We start from the raw sequence: 19,414 nt of genomic DNA on the forward strand, positions 1-19,414 counted from the left end.
GGGAAGCGTTCTGCAACGTGTTGCTACCGATGGTCGTCTGAGCCTGTTGTGTTTGTGGTGGAGCTGGCGGTGGCGTGGTGTGGCGTGGATTATCTTCGCTGTCTGTGATGCAATTTAGTCATCCAGATTTCTGTTCTGCACGAGCTGATGTCAATGATACTCAATGAAGGATTTTCTTTACATATTTTGAACTTTGAAGGAAAGATATAAAGAACAGAGACGCCTCTCCCTCTTTTTATATCGGACTGGGACGCCTGGGCAGCTCAAAAACTCTGCAGATAAGTGTTTGAAATCTCTTATTTATTTCCACACTGCCTATATGAACATAAATGCTTTGACGATTGAAATGAACATAAAAGCAATAACTGTGCTGAACCGTTTATAAGATAATATAAGAAGTGTTAATACCGTTATGCTGAGGGTAGATCCCCAGCATTTGGAAAACGGAATAAGGAAAAAACAAGAAGAAGAAAAAGACTATTAAACGGTTGAGGCAAAATTTTTATTTTTCTTTTTTTTTTTTTTTTTTTTTTTTTTTCCTTTCTTTTTCCGGATGTCTACTGAAGGCTATCTCTACAAGGCAATATACATTCAGTACATAATCTGAATATTTAAAATACATAATTTTACTATAAGAGCTAACGAGCTTTTATCTGTACGTCTTATAAAGCGCTATTAAGTCAGATATATAAGCTCAAAATGCCTCCTAAACTGCAGACAGTTAAAAACAGAGAAAAAGACAAAAAAGATTCTAGATCAAATAAAGGAGCCACGGCTTTCTTTTCACCGAGACATACAAAAGAGTGTCTGGACTATTCTCAAGCAGAATCAATGGCCTCTATGGAGGATACTTTGTCCAGCCCTATTAGATCAGATCCTATTGTAATTACACAAGATATATTAAAAGGCGCTCTAGATGATCTACTAAAAAATATAAAACAAGAAATTTCTACTAGCTCTTCAGAAATTAGGCTGGAAATTGCCAATCTATCAACAAAAATCATAAATATAGAAGCTAAATATGAAATATTAGAGAAACAACATAAGTCAACTTCAGAATCGATAAAATCTTTAGAAGATAAATTTGAAGATCTACAAATTAAAATCTCAGAACTGGAAGATCGTTCTCGAAGACTAAATTTACGATTCAGAAATATTCCTGAATCTTATTCAACAGATAAACTTCAATCTTTTATTTTAGACTTAATTAAAGATATGATTACAGAAGAAGAATTGCCTTCTAATCTAATAAATGGATGTCACCGTCTGAGGAAACCTAAAGATTTGGCAGATAACATCCCCAGAGACGTTATTGTTTCCTTCATTTCAGCCTATTGGAAAGAAAACATACTAAAATCACGAAGACAGAACACTTCTATAGATGCAAAATTCTCGGAAATCCAAATATATCCTGATTTGTCCCCAGCAACCAGAATCTGGAGGCGATCTTTTTTGTATGATTTAAAGTACTTACGAGAAAAGAATATCAAGTACATATGGGCCTTTCCGAGGGCCATAAGAGTATTTTGGACTGGCTCTACAGAGTCATTTAGGAATCCAAACTCATTGAAAGAATGGATAAAACAGAACAAAATCTGATCTTCCCTTTTTTTTTTTTTTTTTTTTTTTTTTTTTATATTCGTACCACCTAATTTGTAAAAATTTGGAAACAATCAGAAATATATAGTTTTTTTTTATTCTAATATCTATTTTATTCTCTCACATAACGAACTTAATATATATCTTATTAGGATGATGGTACCTTAAATATGACCTATAGTTGAATTTAAATCATGTTAGTTCTTTAGCTCAATAATACAAATTAAGAGTATTCACTAAAATATGATGAACTTAATATATATATTATTAGGACGATGGTAGTTTAAATAAGAGCTATAGTTGAATTTAAAATCATGTTAGTACTCTAATTTAATACTATAAATTAAGAGTATTCACTAAAATTTATATGTGGTTTAAATATTACTCTCATGCACAAAAGAGATTAGTGTACCTTTGTGAGAGATTAGTAAACAAAATTTTGCCTGATAGTAAAGTTCAAATGAAATAGTTATAGGATTGACCAAAAATTTTTTTTTTTTTTTTTATTTTTTTTTTTTTTTTATTTATAATTTAGACGCTGATAATTATATTACTCTTTATGGTAGAATTTGAATTAAAAATTCTTTACGGAGGTTTTTTTTTTTTTTTTTTTTTTTTTTTTTTTTACATTTTATGTTCATATCATATAACTGGGAATAATATTTAAATTATGTGTGGATCAAACTCTCTTTAAAAAAGAGGGAAAAAAAGGGAAAAAGAAAAAAAGATAAAACTTCTATGCACAAAGTAACTTATGGCATTTTATTAAGAGGATAATATTTAAATCTTGATATATAGCTAAATTGGAAATAATACAGTCACATGACTGTTTATATCATTTTATAGTTCACTCTTTTTTTTTCTTTTTTTAGATATCTATATCAATTTTTATGATAAATTTGGGAGTAATCAATAAGATATAATAGCGCACCTTAACTTATATTTAATGTTCACATACAATTAATTATATATGCAATTTACTAAGATGATGATAATTAAATTGGTTTTCACAGTACAATCTGTAATGAAATTTCTATAGGAAGGCACTTTATCACTTTGGCACTTTATTTCCCTTGCACTTTATTAATAGGACGGTAACCAATTAGATATTAGAGTTAAAATTGGAAATATAATAAGTATAGAGATGCACTAATTACTTTGCACTTTTATATTTAAATATCAATGTATTAATTAATAAGACAATCTTTGGAGTAAAGATTAATATATAAATAGGTCTTGATTTTTTGACCTCCATTAGATAAAGAAATATACATGCACTTTATTAAGAAGATAATAATTAAATTAGGATCTACAGAGGAATTGGAAATGAATTTATTATATGAATGCACTTTATTACACTTGGCACTTTATCTTACTCATCTATTTATCTTTTGTTTTATCTGTGTTTTAAATTTTTCACTATTTGGTATAAACAAATTTATATGTATTTTTTGAAGATGGTGAAATTTAGGCTTCATAATAAGATTGAAAATGAAACTCTTACAAGAATGCACTTTATTATTAAGCACTTTATTTTTCTAATTATTAGAAATTTGACAGTTCTCACTAATTAATTCTGCAGTAATATTTGTCGACCCTTTCCTGGGCTTTTACTGTCATCTAGGATACCCATCTGTACTCCTCTTTTTGGTTCAATAAGAACCTAAGTATGTATCTAGATAAACATGGTGTTATTTCGATGCATATGTTTAGTCCATTTGTGTTTAAGTATATTTTTTATTATGTCTTTTTTATGTTTCAGTATGTTTATGTTTATTTCCGAGATGGAGCTGGGAGGAAGTGGGGTGAGATAGGTCTTAGTGATATGGTATATGGACGAATGACAGCCCCTGTAGTAGAAGGATCTCTAAATTACCCAATAAAATGGGAATTAAGTGTATTTCGGTAAACACTCAGGGGCTGAATTCGCCGATTAAACGAAATCGAGTATATTCCTGCTTACGTAAAGAAAAAATAGACTTGGCTTTCTTCCAGGAAACACACTGGAGGATTATAGACAAAATTAAATGGGGTGGTAAAATGTTTCCTACTATGTGTCAGGCATCGATGCTTGATAAAAAGAAGAGAGGAGTGGCTATCGTATTTTCAAATAAAATTCGGACTAAAATGAATTTCCTAGAGCAAGATGAAGATGGGTGTTATCTAATATGGGTTGGGACCCTTAATGATATAAAATATACATTAGTAAATATTTATCTCCCTAATACAGCCCCACTTTCATATTTCCAAAAAATCTTAGATAAAGTTGATAAGATAAAAACTGGAGTACTCATTATGGCAGGAGATTACAACTGCTTTCTAGATGAGAAAATGGATAAAGAGGTGGGAATTAACAAAATCAATAAAAACTTAAAAAAAAGAGCAAAATCCTTCTGTAAAATGATATTAAAAGCAGACTTATATGATTTATGGAGACTGAAATATCCCACAACAAGAGATTACTCCCACTTTTCGAAAGTACATAATACTTTCTCTAGAATAGACATGATTTTTGGGGATGGGAAAGCAGTAAGCCAACTACAGAAAATAAAGATGAAAGATAACGTTTGGTCTGATCACAGTTATATTATTTTTGAGGTAAAGGATAGGTGGGTGCCATCGCCATTCACAACATGGCGTCTAGATGATTATATTTTACACTCCGAGGAAAATAGAAACTATATTATAGAGATGACTAAGGCCTTTTTTCTAGAAAATAAAATAGGGCAAACAACACAAATCACCAGATGGTGTGCCTATAAGGCAGTTATAAGAGGTCACTTCATTAAAATAAAGAAGAAGATGCGAATAAATAGGGAGCAGCCATTAAATGAACTCTATATATTATATTATAATTTATCGTTAAAAGCTAAAACAAATCCAACACCAGAGTCTATATCCCAAGTCCAAACTATTAGAGACAAAATAAACCAAAGGGAAATAGAAAGAACAAGATACTATATGGAAAAATTAAGAGCAACATACTATCACAAAAGTAATAGACCAGATAAAATCTTGAGTAGTCAGCTTAAAAAGAAAAGAGCAAGTGAAAAAATAACAAAAATAGTTTCCGATGGCTGTACAAGACTGTCTCCAGAGGATATAGCTGAGGGATTCAGGCTATACTATGAAAAATTGTATAGTAGCTCAAACGAAGTAAACGATATCGAAATAGAAAAATATTTAGCAACAATAAATTTACCAACACTGTCTGAAGAACAAAAGGAAATTCTATATAGGCCACTGGAGAAAAAGGAATTAAATGATATTATTGATAAACTGCAGAAATACAAGACCCCAGGCCCGGACGGTTTTACCAACCTTTTTTATAAAATTATGAAATCAGAACTATTAGACCATCTTATCTTGATTTTTGAAGAAATTGCAAATACGGGCGTACTCCCAAAAGAGATCTTGCAGGCTAACATTCTCCCAATAATAAAAAAAAATAAGAACTCAGAGGAATTAAAAAGCTACCGTCCTATTTCCTTAATTAACGTAGATATTAAATTATTCTCCGCACTACTGGCAGAAAGATTAAAATTTACATTAGATAACTTGATACATTCAGACCAAGTGGGGTTCGTCCCAAGTAGAGATTCTACTAATAATATTAGACGTCTGATTGACGAATTAGATCATGCAGAAAAACAAGGTTACCCCCTCCTGACCCTCTCATTAGACGCCGAGAAGGCTTTCGACAGGGTCAGTTGGGGGTTTCTTAGGGCCACCCTTAGGGCATTCGGAATTTCGGGCTGGTTCTATAATGCCATTATATCTCTCTATTCCAATCCCAGCGCACGGGTGGTTGGACATGGACTATGCTCTACCTGGTTCGATCTTAAAAATGGCACCAGACAGGGTTGCCCTCTCTCACCAATTCTTTATATTCTTACTTTGGAATCCTTTGCTAACAAAATTCGTACTAATCAAGACATAACTGGTATCAAAATAGACAATGAAGAATTTAAAATATCGCTCTATGCAGACGATGTGATTATCACGATAACTAATCCATTAACTTCAGTGAAATATTTTCTAAGAGAAGTTGAAAACTATAGCTTAGTGTCAAATTACAAACTAAATCTTGATAAAACTATAGCACAAGCTAAGAATATTAGTGCTCAAGATAGAGATACCTTATCTAAACAATTTTCTTTAAATCTAAAAGTAATGGACTTTGAACATCTAGGGATTCTTATCCCTGAGAAAATAGATAATTTAGTAGAAATAAATTTTCTTCGTCTATTAAGAGTGTCAAATACTTTTTTGAAGGAATGGAGAAAAATTGAACTGTCTTGGTGGGGCCGTGTCAATGCTTTAAATTTTTACTTAATGCCAAAATGGAGTTACTTATTTCGTATGATACCATTAAAATTTCCACAATGTTGGCTCGCTATAATCCATACGTCCTTTCTAAATTTTTTTTGGAAGGGGAAGATCCCCAGGATTAATGTAAATCGGATGAGTGCACGCGTTAGAGATGGAGGTATGAGTTTTCCACAGGTTAAAAAATATTATGAAACGAGTACATTGTATCACATTGTTAAAACTTACCAAGAAACCTCCAGACAAGAAGTATGGTACAAGTTAGAATGTAAGTCGTGCGAGGTAACTACTCTTAACAGTTTTATTTGGTCCTTGAATGATAAAGATTTAGTAAATAAAGTTAAAAACAAAAACATGATATTAGAGAATATCATTCCGGAATGGCTAATTATTAAAAAAAATTTGGGTATTAAAGACAAGCTAGTTGATACATTAAAGATTAATATTCTAGAAGAACTTATGGATAATATTTCACTAAAATATTGGCAACAAGCAGGAGTCAACACTATAGCAGACATAATGGCTTACGGAGAGATAATTTCTTTCTCCTCTATTCTTACTAAATTTAAATCGATAAAACTAACTATTTTTAATTTTCTACGAGTAAAGAATTGTATTAACAAACATGTCCTAATTTCACAGGACATATACATTAAGAAACTCGCTCAAATTTTTAGTTTAACAAAACCAACGAAACTTCTCTCTAAATGTGCAGAGATAATAAGGTTAAAAGAAAGAAACACCCCTACTACGAAAATAATCCTAGACTGGGAGAAAGAACTTAATATTTCGATACCTGATACATGATCTCTCCCTTCTGGAGACACAATATAAGGTTATAAATAAATGGTATTTAGTTCCAACTCGCATTTTTAGGATGTTTCCATTGACTTCTAACAAATGTTGGCGATGCGACCAATCGATAGGAACTTATATTCACATATGGTGGTCCTGTCCTAAAGTAAATATTTTCTGGAAAGAAATTCTTTATTATCTAAAGAAAATAGACAACATTATAATTCCAGAAACTCCGGCATCTCTAATACTACATTTAGGATGGCCCCCCTTAACCCAAACTCAATTAAACATAACTATTCATACCTGCATGGCCGCTAAGAAAACAATAGCTAAAGAGTGGAAACAAAATAGATATTTTAATCTTTTCCAAGTGATAAATCAACTTAAGTTTCAGCTTACAATGGAGAGGGAAGTGTCGCGCATAAGTCACATGTCTCATAAAAAAACTCAAATATGGGACACATGTCTCAAAAAAGTTAATAGTATAAGCTTATTTTAGCGGCAATACTCGCCCTATCTCACATTACCCATCTTCCCAGCTTCATCTCGGATATTTGATTTAATTTTTGTTTTTTGTAGTGTGTTTTTTATATAAATTTTTTTTCTTTTTTTTTTTTGTTTTTTTTTGTTTTTTCCTCTCTCGTCTATGAGGAAGATAAGCATTATGTTGTACGGCAAAATTCTTATCTGTCATCTTGTCTATGTAATTGTTTTTTGTTCTTCTCTTGTTATTTGGTATATAAATGTTTTGTCTTATGAAAATGCAAATAAAGACTAAATAAAAAAATAAAAAAGAAAACCCTTTTTGAATTATGTTACAACTAGAAATGTCCTTGTTTTCCATGAAACATGGAAAGTGACCCCAAACCTTTGAATGGTAGTGTAAGTGAGCGTATGAATAGCATTCTCCATTTATTAAACCCATGTTAGGCGCAACAATCCCGTGAAATGTTTATGCATTCTCTTTAGCTTAATTCATTCCAGTCTCCATTTGAACTTCTTACCTGCGCAGGTGTGCCCATTGCTATGGAGGGCGAATCCTGCCCTGCACAAGCACCTGTAGCTGCCGTAGAGGTTCTTGCACCTCTGTTGACACGGAGATCTGTGGGCTGAGCATTCATCTACGTCTGATAGCAAGTAGAAGAAGAAAACAACATAACGCGGCACGCAGGACACAAAACACTCACGCGACATAACATACCGTAAAGGCAATTTCACAACAATGGCAACAGAGCGCAGAATGGAAAGGTTCCACTACATTAACTCTAGGAATGATTGAACAAGGAACCCGATAAAATGCTTGGGACTCTTTGAATGAGCATCAGCATTGGAGCCTGATAAAGATAAAAGTAGCTTGGTTGAGCCAGGTTTCCCCTGAGTTTTGCTCCTGTGACCTCACTGAAGTCAAGATCAAAAAGAATTATAAAGCCCAAAATATTCAAGTTAATTTGCGGATCAGGGAAAATATATGTATCAATACAGCCATGGGAGGCTTTACTGTCCGCCTGAGGACTTACCGTAGCAGCTGCTTCCATCAGCCGACAGCTTCAGACCTGGCCCACAGTCACACGTAAATCCTCCTTCTGTATTGATGCAGGTTCCCTCGCAAGATGACGATACACACTCATTTATATCTAGTACACACAAGAATGACAGGGCTAGAAACGGCGGTATTTAAGAAACTAGCTCTCTCTCCAGTGGGTTGAAAGTGGGAATTAAAGAATTATCAAAATGATAATGAATTAAATTGCATCCTATAAATTGTCCTCATTTTTCAATGCATGTTGGAGCTGATTTTGCACGGACAACAATGTACTTTACAGCACGGAAATAAGTCCATGCATTCTCTTTTTATAGGAGTTTTTAAATAAGACTTCCTCCTCCCCTGCCGTGTTCTACTAAAACCAGGAAGTGTACTTAAGTACACTTCCTGCACAGCACTGCAGGAAGTGGCAGACAAATGTGTGTATGCTTCTTGAACTTATGCAAAACGTATGTATTTAAGTAAAGCTGAGGTTGTGTGAGAGCATACTTAAGTATTCTCGCTTCAGTAGATGAAAACGGGGAGGAGGAGGAGAATGAGACTGAAAACTCCTTTATTAACTTTATCCTATAAAAAAAGAAAGCATGCACAGAATCCCTAAACATGGAGGCTACCAGAGGTCTCCCTCACAATCCTAAAGTTAAAATATAAAATGGTCTGCATGCCGGACACAGTCAGGAATAGGGAAGGGCATTGGGGTAAATTTGGGTAAAGCAGGAAGTGGGAGGAGTTATCATTAAATTATGCTCATTTTACCTTCTCTAGTGCCCTCAAAAAGTATCATTCTAGGCAAATTCTAGAATTTATCTTAAGGGATAGCTTATACTTATCAGTTTGTGAACTTGGAGGAATGTCCACCAAAACATAAAGGCACGATACGCGGCTCAGTGTTAAGATGATGGAATTGATTGGAACCGGTTGAGATTAATAGCATTAGTAGGGGTGAGGATGGATTTCTTTGAGGAGAAGCGGCAATGGGGTAGATTAAGTAAAAAGCCGAAATCCAGGCAATAAGAACTAGTATGAAATGCGAAGGATAAAGGAGTAGATAAACCTGTTTAAAGCATTAAGGCTGTAATTGGAAGCTGAAAGATGAGGGACTTTATGGCACAGGGGCTAGAAGGCAACATTTAATGGGATGTATAGAGCGACTTCACTAATTGTATGGATGGCTAATGCCTTAATATAATTTATGGACTGTATAGTTAATATGGATGGCTAATGCCTTAATATAATTTCTGGACTGTATAGTTAATATGATAGACAACCAGGGCAGATAAATTGAGAAGGCATTGAGACTTTTGGGCTTTAACAATGGACGTGGCCATGAGAACTGAAAGGTTAGACTTGTAAGACAACCACTTGAATAGCCCACTAGCCAAATATATCGGATGGTAAATCTCAGTTATATTAGTGACTCTCGAAGGTAGCGCAGAGTTACGGATACCCGATCGCGGCACGCTCCCGCTACCTGTGCACGTGACACCACCGGCCGTCTCGATCATGCTGAATCCTATAGGACACACACGCGATACGTGTTCACAGCCACCGTCGTTACATTTTAATTCGCAGCCGTACTCTCCACATGGAACGGTAGCTGCTAATAAACAAATCCTCGTTATTTACACCCTCTTAAAACTCAAGCGTTATTTTTCATATCACACATGTTAGGTTCGGGTATGTGGGAACCCTCCAGATAATCTAGGTGGTACAAAGATACAAGGCCTAGAACTCACCCCACATCTATATTTCTTAAAAGCTGAGTCATTTTCGACCGGTATCACCACATTTTTTTTCTTGTCACTTTATAATTATTTTTCCGAGATTTTATTAGTTAGTGTTTCACATTAATATGCATGATGACCTTTTTAGAAACATAGAATTTCCCCGGCAGATCGGCCCCATCTGGTCTGTCCAGTTTTTCCTGCAGTAAAGGCTCAAACCTTAATAACTTCTTGGTTTTATCTCGGATTCAGGAGCCGTACGTCTATCCCATAAATATATATTTAAATTCCTTCACTGTATTAATGGACTTGGTCCTGACTGACATAGTTTACATATACATTTGTGAACGTTTTACATATATATATATATATGGACATATAAGAAAAGCATGAAATATAGTTTCCTTCTATAATGTGCATTATATCGCGCGGCTCGGGAAAAGCGTTGCACACCACATGTGGTCCCCCCTATGACTGCGTGACCTAGCGCTCGTAAACATATGACATCAATTAAACACAGAACCATTTCCGAAACATCTGCACCGCAATGATCATAAAGCAAATCAGGATACTGGGGTTTACATCATCCTAGGTTTTCCTGGCAATTTGATGTAAGAACGAGGAAATATATGTTTCCTATGTAGACATGCAAGGGTGTCAGATAATTAGAAAATCATGGATACAATATGTCCGTCTCATTTATTTGCTCGGAGGTTTGGCACTGGGCATTTTTCTTGTTCTCTAATTAAATGCCTTTGAAGCCGCTCAATAGCAAAGGGCTTGAAGCTAAATTGACCTATAATCTACAAAATCTGGATGCGATATTTGTATTTTGGGATAGAATATGACAGACCATCTGGCGCACAGGGCAAATGCTCGGTGGGCCGCCGGCCATCAGCGACCCGCTGTGGCATGTGGCCAGTGGGTGGATATGCCCAGCTGCACACTACATGAGCATAAAAATGTAACATGTGGCGTTTCATATCCACGTTATCAGACGGCTGCTGGCCTTAAAGTGCCAGGGATGCCCGGTCATTGCCAGTCCAGCCCTGGAATACAACCATACCCCCTCTTTTATCAAAAGGTTACGATATATAAACCCTTCCTCCCTCTCATTCCTGACATCTAGCTTGCGAGTAACGTAGCCTGGCTTTCCATTGACCATGGTTTGAACAGATTACGGAACTTACTTCCGATAGTGTTGGGATGCTTATTGGGAATGCATGATCGTCCATTCAGGGAGATCTGATATCCATAAACACAAAGGCATCTGTAACTACCAATGCTGTTTTTACATTGTTGCTGGCAGGGATTTGACGCTTGCGGCCGGGAACACTCATCGATATCTGTCGAAAAAAGAAACAAAAACATAAATGCAACTGAAGTAGGCTGGCGATCGACCAACAACTATAGAAACTCATCGGAGGGTCTTGTGAGATGATCAACGTCCATGATGAAGGTCTTGTTTGGTGTAGACCCAAGCATGTAACCTATTTAATTGATCCTTGACCAAAACAATAATTCTGTTGCTCTGGTTGAAGTTTATTTTATTTTTTTGTAGTGTTACTAAACATTTTAATATATAAAATCCATTCAGACATCTTTATGCATAGCATCTAATACAAAGAAGTTGTCCTCTGGCAAGAACCTAAATCTTCACCCCGGTGATCAATCGGTGCATTTGTTTGGCTTTATTAATGATTTTAATTTGGTAGGTTAATAATGTTTACTTTATATCCATTTGTTAAAAAGCATGTATATTTTCATTCTTAAGTAAGTTCTATCTTTTTTCTTACGTTGGTTGTGTTTTGACACTTTGAACCTTCCTTTGTGGTTTTTTTAGTTGTTAGCCTCGCTAGGTTGTCCTTATTTTATTGTGGCCTTTGGAATGGAATGGAACACTTTATGTTCACATCCTTTTACGTTTAAGGGGTGTTTCAGTCCATGCCAGCTGTTCTCGGCAGATGTTTTCAATTTACTGAATGGCAGAACAGATATTTAAATCAAAGGTTACATGGAATAAATACATAAATACCGAGGAACTGTCACCTTCAGAGTGTATAACATAACTAAATCCATTAATCAAAGCTACATATAACCTGCACAATGAAAGTAACTGTTTTGGAGACAATGCGTTTAAAAGTAAGGGGCTATTTTACACATCGAGCTGGACTTTGTGGCTAAAGGTGGCAGAACTAGCATGCAAAATCAATCTGTTGTAAAAACGTTCTCTCCCTGCTCCTTACAAAGGCTGCCTGAACCAATCAGCAACCATCAGCGACTTGACAATAAGAAAGAGGTAGCTCATATGTCTCATATGTTCCTATTAAGAATACTGCCTCTCTTCTATGTCATTAATGGCAGTAAACTAATGTTAACATTTACTCCAATTACAAATTATAAATCTTCAATAATGGCGGTTAATGCCAAGAGGATCCTACTTTGGTGCAAATTGCAGAGCGTTTGTTAATATGACGGCAACATAAAATAATATAAGAATTAAAGAGGTCCTCTAACTGGAGTGAAAAGGCATCTCACATCTAACTCCATCTTTACCGATGAGTCCCTTTAACAGTTGAGTAAGATTTAAAGATAATTGTTCCATCTTACCATAACAGCTTTTACCATCTTTCCCGAGAAAGAAGCCATGGAAGCAGCTGCATACGGGCAAACTGTTTACCATTCTACAGCCTTGGTCACACCTGGCAGACGAACAGCTAAGAGAAAGTCCTATAGAGAAGAAGGTAGCATGTAAGAATGACAAATGAAAACCTCTATGCTTAATGGGTCCTTCAGAGAATTTTCAGATAGCACATTTATAAGACTGGTTCAAAAATCTAACTCAAAGATCTGGACAGTAAGCTCTGCAGCCTACCCAGACCTTTAATTTAAGAATGTTTGGTACAACTGGAGTCTTTGATGTATAATGAACTTGGTACGTTGAAATTATTAAGGAAAAACACAACATCGTTTTTAGAATGTTGAACAAAATGTGCAGATTTGGACAAAGATCCTACCTTTGTCCTCAAGATCCTTCTCATAATCACCGGCGAATTCATCTGAAATAAGATGAATACTATATCATCAGATGGCATATGCTTGGGGAGCCAACAGAAAGGGAGCATTGACATGCATTGAGGATCTCCTTACCTGTACAGGTAACTCCTTGGTACCCATCTCTGCAGGAACACAAGTTGGGAGCGATACAGAATCCGCTGCCACAGCCGTATGAGCAGACAGCTACAAGGAAGAACGGAAGAGACCTGTTACAGACAGTCCATTAGTCCACTGGGGTATATTCATTAAACCATGACGTTTCATCTCAATTACTTAACCATGTATTAAGAAAGGCTGAACACCACTTACTTTCTGGGAAATCCTGCCCATATCTACAAAGTCCATTATGTGAGAAGGTACTTACGTTGGAGGCACTGCCCGGTGCCAGGAGAAACTGTCCAACCGGGGCAACATCCCCCCATCCCTGAGAAACAAACATGAGGGCCAGAGCGGATCCTAAAGAGCCACAGAAAATGTGTAAGTAATGCATATTATTATTATTTTTTATATATATTATATTCTGCAGCATTGTATAATGGGATAGAGATATGGACAGAGATATAAATGTCCAAAAATGTCAGATACAAGTATCCGTTCTTTCGTACCAGCTGGTTCTGGCAGCTTTTGCCATGAATGCGTAAAGGGAAAGGAGGAAGGAGAAGCTTCTTTTTATGCTATTTTTGCCACCATTTGCCACAGATCTCAGCTTCTCTGAAGGAAAAATTATCTTTTTTGAGATTCCACTAATTAAAAATAACTATAAATCTCATTTTTTTCAATAAATCAATGGCATCATCCTGTGAAGGTACCGGCTCCCCTTTAAATCACAAAGGGAACTTGATGATTCTCTAGATGTGGAATAAGGCTTTTGATGTCAGGAGAGATACAGATTTATGATTCTGCTCTAAATTCTAGGCTTCTCTCTTGGCACAAGTTTGACACCATCTCAAGCATTTCAGAAGGACAATGACACATGGCTCAAGATCCAAGCCTCATTGGAATGCACAAACAAGATAATGGACTTGTGTGGCCCATTCAAAGTCCTGACTTGAACTAAACTGGAGATGTACGACTTTGAGGTTAAAGTCACCGATAAAACTTCTCAGAATTGGAGAACGTTTTTTTTTTTCTTTCTCCATGACGAATGGGCAAGCAGACAAGTCCTTGAAACCCTCCCAGTACAAAACAAGTAAAGATGTACGAAGAAAGACTCCAAGCATTAAAGGATCCGCGGGATGCCTCTGCCAAGTTCTGACTACTTGGGAAACCCATAAAATGTATTACCTACTTTATCTTTACAAGTCTTGCCAACATTAACCAGTTCTTCTTCTGAACCCAAAGCATTGGTTATCTACTTAATCTTTGAAGGTTCTTCTAACTACTTTTGGTTTAACCCTTACAGTTTTGATTGAAAAATAGTGTAAATCCTGTATATGAGTAAATATATCCCAATGTGTTTGCATGCCTTGGATCTGGATATCATGTATGATACACTATCATGTATATATACTTAACATGTTTAAAATGTATTTGTTTTGAATCCCAACAAATGTTTCAATGTTGTGCTTTAGCGTAGAATAGAGAATATTAGTGTTCCTGCATACATGGTTCATGTTCCTTGGACATCTGGAACATACGGCAAGACCAAGGAATGATTCTTTACAGCAGGAAAGACAGGCAGATTTGATGGAACACAATGGGTCTGATCTGCGGCAAATTCTATGATTCTAATTCTATGCTTCTTCTTCAGAGTTTTCATACATAGGTTAATAAAGATGATACATCAAAACAATGCATCATCAAAGCAAGGTTGCTGATTACAAACTGCCGTTTAATTGTGTGTATGTGTGTGTGTATATACGGTATATATATATATATATATATATATACAGAGAGATTAGATCTGAATGCATGTTTATCTCCGTTAGATGTCTACAGAGGTGTCTCTTTGTGTTCCTCTCACTAATTAAGAATGTGTATGAGATGAAGTAGGAAGGCAGAGGACCGGAAGGTAACGTGGAGAAGCACTCTAAAAGAGTAGTGGTTTCATGGACCTTCCTTCCATTGGACTGACAGAGGACAGCAGACTAAATAGTTCCCAGCATGAAGAGCAAACAAAGTGGGCAGACTAAGCGGGGGACTTGGTTTCCATCTAGCCCTACATATATCTCTGTGTATGGTGCAGGTGGCTAACAATTTTCTAAGAGATTTGTATTAGAGAAAGTGTGTCTCTATACCTCGGTGCTGTCAGAGTTGGCGGCTTCTTCCTCCCATTATAAACTCTTCCTTCTCTCCCAGAAACGGTCAGCAGTAAGCAGGACAACCCCATCCAAAGTGGGACCATGATGCGCCTCAAGCCAGCCCCAAATCCAGTGGCCAATAGAGAGACAAAGCTTTCCACTTCCCCGTCTCTCTCACTCTTTTGTTTTGCCTCTCTCCGTTACTTTCTATCCTCGACCCTGTCAGTTCCTATCACTGCTTTCTTCTCGGATTTGATGCCTCCTTTCCTTAGCCAAATTTAGCCAAAGAACTCTAACATCACCCTAACACTTCTCCCACCTCCCTCCCTCTCAGTCCCCCTGTTTCCCACTGTCTCACACTTTACCCTCTTATCTCTGTTTTCCTCTTTTTCCTCTACTTCCTAAAGGTCCCCCCTTTAATAATTTATCTCTGTCTGTCACCCCTTGCTATCACCTTCTGAAACAGCCCATTCTCTCTCTCCTTCTGTCTGTCTCTCTCCCTCTCTCTCTCTCTCCTCTCTCTCCCTCTCTGCTGTATTGGATAGTTGATGGGATAGGAGCCCCTCACATCACAAGAAGAAGGAAGTGGCCCCACATCTGGCAAAGCTTTCTATCCGTTCCCAGATGTCACTGTGCCTGATGTGCCAAAACTGTGTGTGTCTGTATCTGGTCTGTGTGACTTGTGTGTTTGTAACTCGTGTTTATTATGGGTACATGCCTGTGCGTGTCCAAGTACCAATTCTTTACAACTTCTTTTAAATGACCCCATGTATACCCCTTAGACTGCTAGAAAAATAATAAGCTCAATCTATACACACACAATTATATATATATATATATATATATATATATATAGTACATGGCACAATATTATGCAGAGAGCATACTCTGCTTGGCAGTTAAGCTTACAATCTAACTCTAACATGTAAACTGCAGGGAGTTTGTTTAAGTGTATGATGTCATTCTTCATATACAAGTTATAAATAACTGAGGTCATAAAGGGCTATGGGAATCTTTAGTTTACATTTCTGAAGTTCAAGAATATGAAAAAAAGAACATATTAACTCTTTAAGAGCCACTCATTACAACGCCACCTCCCCTTAAAAATGAACATCACTTGTATGAGCCACTTAGCAGTGTGTTTGTTTTTTCTTAAATGTTGCTTACGTTTATGTATTTCCGTAAATGATTTGTTATGGTTAGTAGTGATGTCATATTTATCAACGCTTGTGGGGTGGGAATAGTGTATATTTTTGGCTGTTAAGGTTTGTTATGGTGGAAAGCGGAGTCAGCACCTCCCCCCCCCCAACACACGCATACACACAGACGCCTCTCTGCTCCTTTCATGATCATTTTTACTATTTGTTTGCTTGGGAACACATCTGGAATGAATCAGCAGCTCGGCGCTGGAGGCTTGGTGCTTTGTACTTTCTGCAGACCCCCTTAACTTACACACTATAAGAGTAAATGGAGCCCAGCTCTCTCTCTCTCGCTCTCTCTCTCTCTCTCGCTCTCTGTCTCGCTCTCTGTCTCGCTCTCTCACCCTTGCTGTGTTCGGATCATGCGGTGTCCACTCAAGAGGCCTTTTAACAAACCCTTTTTCAGCTCCCGGAAACCTTATTTTCCCCCGATACCCGTCTTATAATTGGAGGCCACCACAAATACTCTACAAGCATCTACAAAACATGAGTTTGTGTTGATAGGTTTGCTTTGTATGGAAGGGATAGGAACCAAAGCTTTAATGGTCATCATAATCATGATAATATAATCTGAGCAAAAGTCTATGTAAAATAACCGAGCATATTGTAATACTTTCTCTCCGCAGGGCTGACATATTCGGCTGCCTAGGATGCTGAGTTGGTGATGGCGCTGCCGCCATGTTCTCTCCTCTAAGAGTGCGCATCCGGGATAGCGGTGCCAAGGACAAAGTTTGCCTAGGGTGCTAGAACCACAAGGCCGGGCCTACCACTTCTGCACCACCTCCCATAGCATCCGCACCATCTACCATCTTGATTGGAAGGGGAGATTCATTTTCACTTGGAATACGTGCATATTTACGAAAATTAGTTTAATACAGAACAAACAAACAAAAAAGAATAACATGGAAATTAGTTATGCCTATTGTGGTAGTAATGGTAGTAATAATAATAATAATAATAATATAAGTAATAATAGTTTTATGTAATGTTATAGAATACAAGCAATACACTAATAATGCATTGTATCTAATATATATATTATATACGTGTGTTGTAATAAATATGCGTTATTAATTGTTCTAATAGTATTTTTTTAGAATGCATAATTCTAAAAAATAAAATAATACAGTATTTTATAGAAATATATTGAGCACATAGAAGAAAAAAATAGTGTTAAAAGAACTGGAGAATGCGGGCATCGATCCCGCTACCTCTCGCATGCTAAGCGAGCGCTCTACCATTTGAGCTAATTCCCCACATGTTGGGGATAGGAGAGATAGTAGCTGGAGACCCATAACTCACCAACTTTGCTGAGGAACCAGTAAGAACGATGCAAACTAATACTCAGGCCTCACCTCTCATGGGGCGCCTTGACACGGCAGGTGAACTCAACTACCTAGACAATACAACACTAAAGCCTCATGAAAGTATGTTTTTGCAGGTTTAGATTGGAGAGCAGTCTACAACAAGAGAAGAAGAGTTGAGGATTGTCAAATGGGAATCTGTAAGCGCATACTCCAATGCCAGTGCATGCGCTCAACAGCACATAAGACTGCTCAGAAGACCCAGTGCTGCCGATTGACAGATGTCACTTGGTATCTGCCTGGTAATTGAATGAGTGAAACTCAGCCATTTCAATGTACACTGTCCAATTATGTCATTTTGTATTAATCAAGTTTGTAAAAAAAAAACTCATAACATTTTGTTTTTCTGCAAGAACCTTCCACTGACCAGAGTCTTCTTGTTGTCTCATAAGACTACATGTTAAGATACGGTAATTGGAATTGGAATTCAATGGTTATGTTGAGGATATTCCACGGTTATAAAACATTCAATGGCTATAGGCAGGATGCTCCTTACGTAGTATATTTAGTAGGGTTAGTGAAACAGACCTTTAATACAGGGATATATAAAAAAATTACATTTTTCCTGGGGTTTGATTTTAAATTGTATTTTTTGATCCACAGTGCCCTCTAGTGGCAGAAATATAATATAGCAGAGAACGAGAATATCATGGATGTCAACATTGTGATCAAGGAGACATTGGGCTCGATTCAATGAGCCGCCTGAACCTCAGTTGAATTTGAGGGACGTGAAAAATTCATGGTTAACGATTCACTGACCTGTCTAAAAACAAGTTTCCAGTCCTAGAATTTCTAGACTATTACCTCTAAACAATTCTACAATGAAATCTAATGGAAACATCTGCAAGTGATTCAGTTGGGTCTCTATTACCAAAATGACCATGTGTTAAACTAATACAGACAGACAGGTTTCCAGAAAGTCCTAAGCTATTGACGTAATTTATATTACAAATTAAAAAGGCGCCACCACTGTAAGCGTTATTTTTAAAGTATTGTTTTGCTATGTTGCAATCTTTTTAGTTTTAGCTTCCCTCCGTTGATTGGTTTCGGGGACATTTGCCAGCAACCTGCTACAAATGTTCATTAGAACTAACATGAAAAGAGCTTTATTGCACAACTTGCTACAATGTGTCAATGTACAATGTATAAGTACACCATGGTTTCCCCAATGAAAATTCTGGGATGATGCTTCAACAACCTGATCTTCATAACTGGTGAAAGTCCCTATTAACATCTCATAAATCATTTAAGGCAAAAAAAAACAAAAAACTATTCTAACACAGTAAAAGACTGTGTACCTTTTTTTAATTTTGAAAACAAATTAGACCCAGGCTGACCCAGCAAAACATAAAGTGAACTAATACTATAAATTAAACCAGAGTATTCCTGAATATTACCTTTCCAATTTGCATTTCTAGCACTAGTCACCACTTCTTGCATTGTGGATTATGATAATAGAGCTATTATAAGCTTTTTAATTGTTTTGTTTTTTGCTTAATGCCTTCATTTTTTAAACATATTTAGATATAATATTTATATATTATTTATTCATTATTACATT

The 19,414-nt window shown here is 36.4% G+C and overlaps 1 protein-coding gene and 1 non-coding gene across 2 annotated transcripts in view; both read right to left on the reverse strand.

The window, feature by feature from the left end:
* Positions 1-15,529, reverse strand: part of VWCE (von Willebrand factor C and EGF domains) — a 30,424-nt gene extending 14,895 nt beyond the window's left edge. The window contains exons 1-9 of the mRNA XM_053449266.1: positions 15,288-15,529; positions 13,415-13,506; positions 13,144-13,233; positions 13,011-13,052; positions 12,604-12,723; positions 11,184-11,339; positions 9,741-9,869; positions 8,244-8,360; positions 7,731-7,853 (exon numbers count right to left, since the gene is read on the reverse strand). Of these exons, the coding sequence (XP_053305241.1) occupies positions 7,731-7,853; positions 8,244-8,360; positions 9,741-9,869; positions 11,184-11,339; positions 12,604-12,723; positions 13,011-13,052; positions 13,144-13,233; positions 13,415-13,506; positions 15,288-15,394 (976 nt within the window). The 5' untranslated portion in view covers positions 15,395-15,529. The remainder of the gene's footprint in view (positions 1-7,730; positions 7,854-8,243; positions 8,361-9,740; positions 9,870-11,183; positions 11,340-12,603; positions 12,724-13,010; positions 13,053-13,143; positions 13,234-13,414; positions 13,507-15,287) is intronic.
* A 2,143-nt stretch (positions 15,530-17,672) lies between these two features.
* On the reverse strand, positions 17,673-17,745 carry TRNAA-AGC (transfer RNA alanine (anticodon AGC)). Its single transcript has one exon. It is a non-coding gene; the product is annotated as a tRNA-Ala (tRNA).
* Positions 17,746-19,414: the final 1,669 nt, after the last annotated feature.

Source organism: Spea bombifrons, chromosome 10 (genome assembly GCF_027358695.1).
Source record: "Spea bombifrons isolate aSpeBom1 chromosome 10, aSpeBom1.2.pri, whole genome shotgun sequence".
Lineage (NCBI taxonomy): Eukaryota > Metazoa > Chordata > Amphibia > Anura > Pelobatidae > Spea > Spea bombifrons.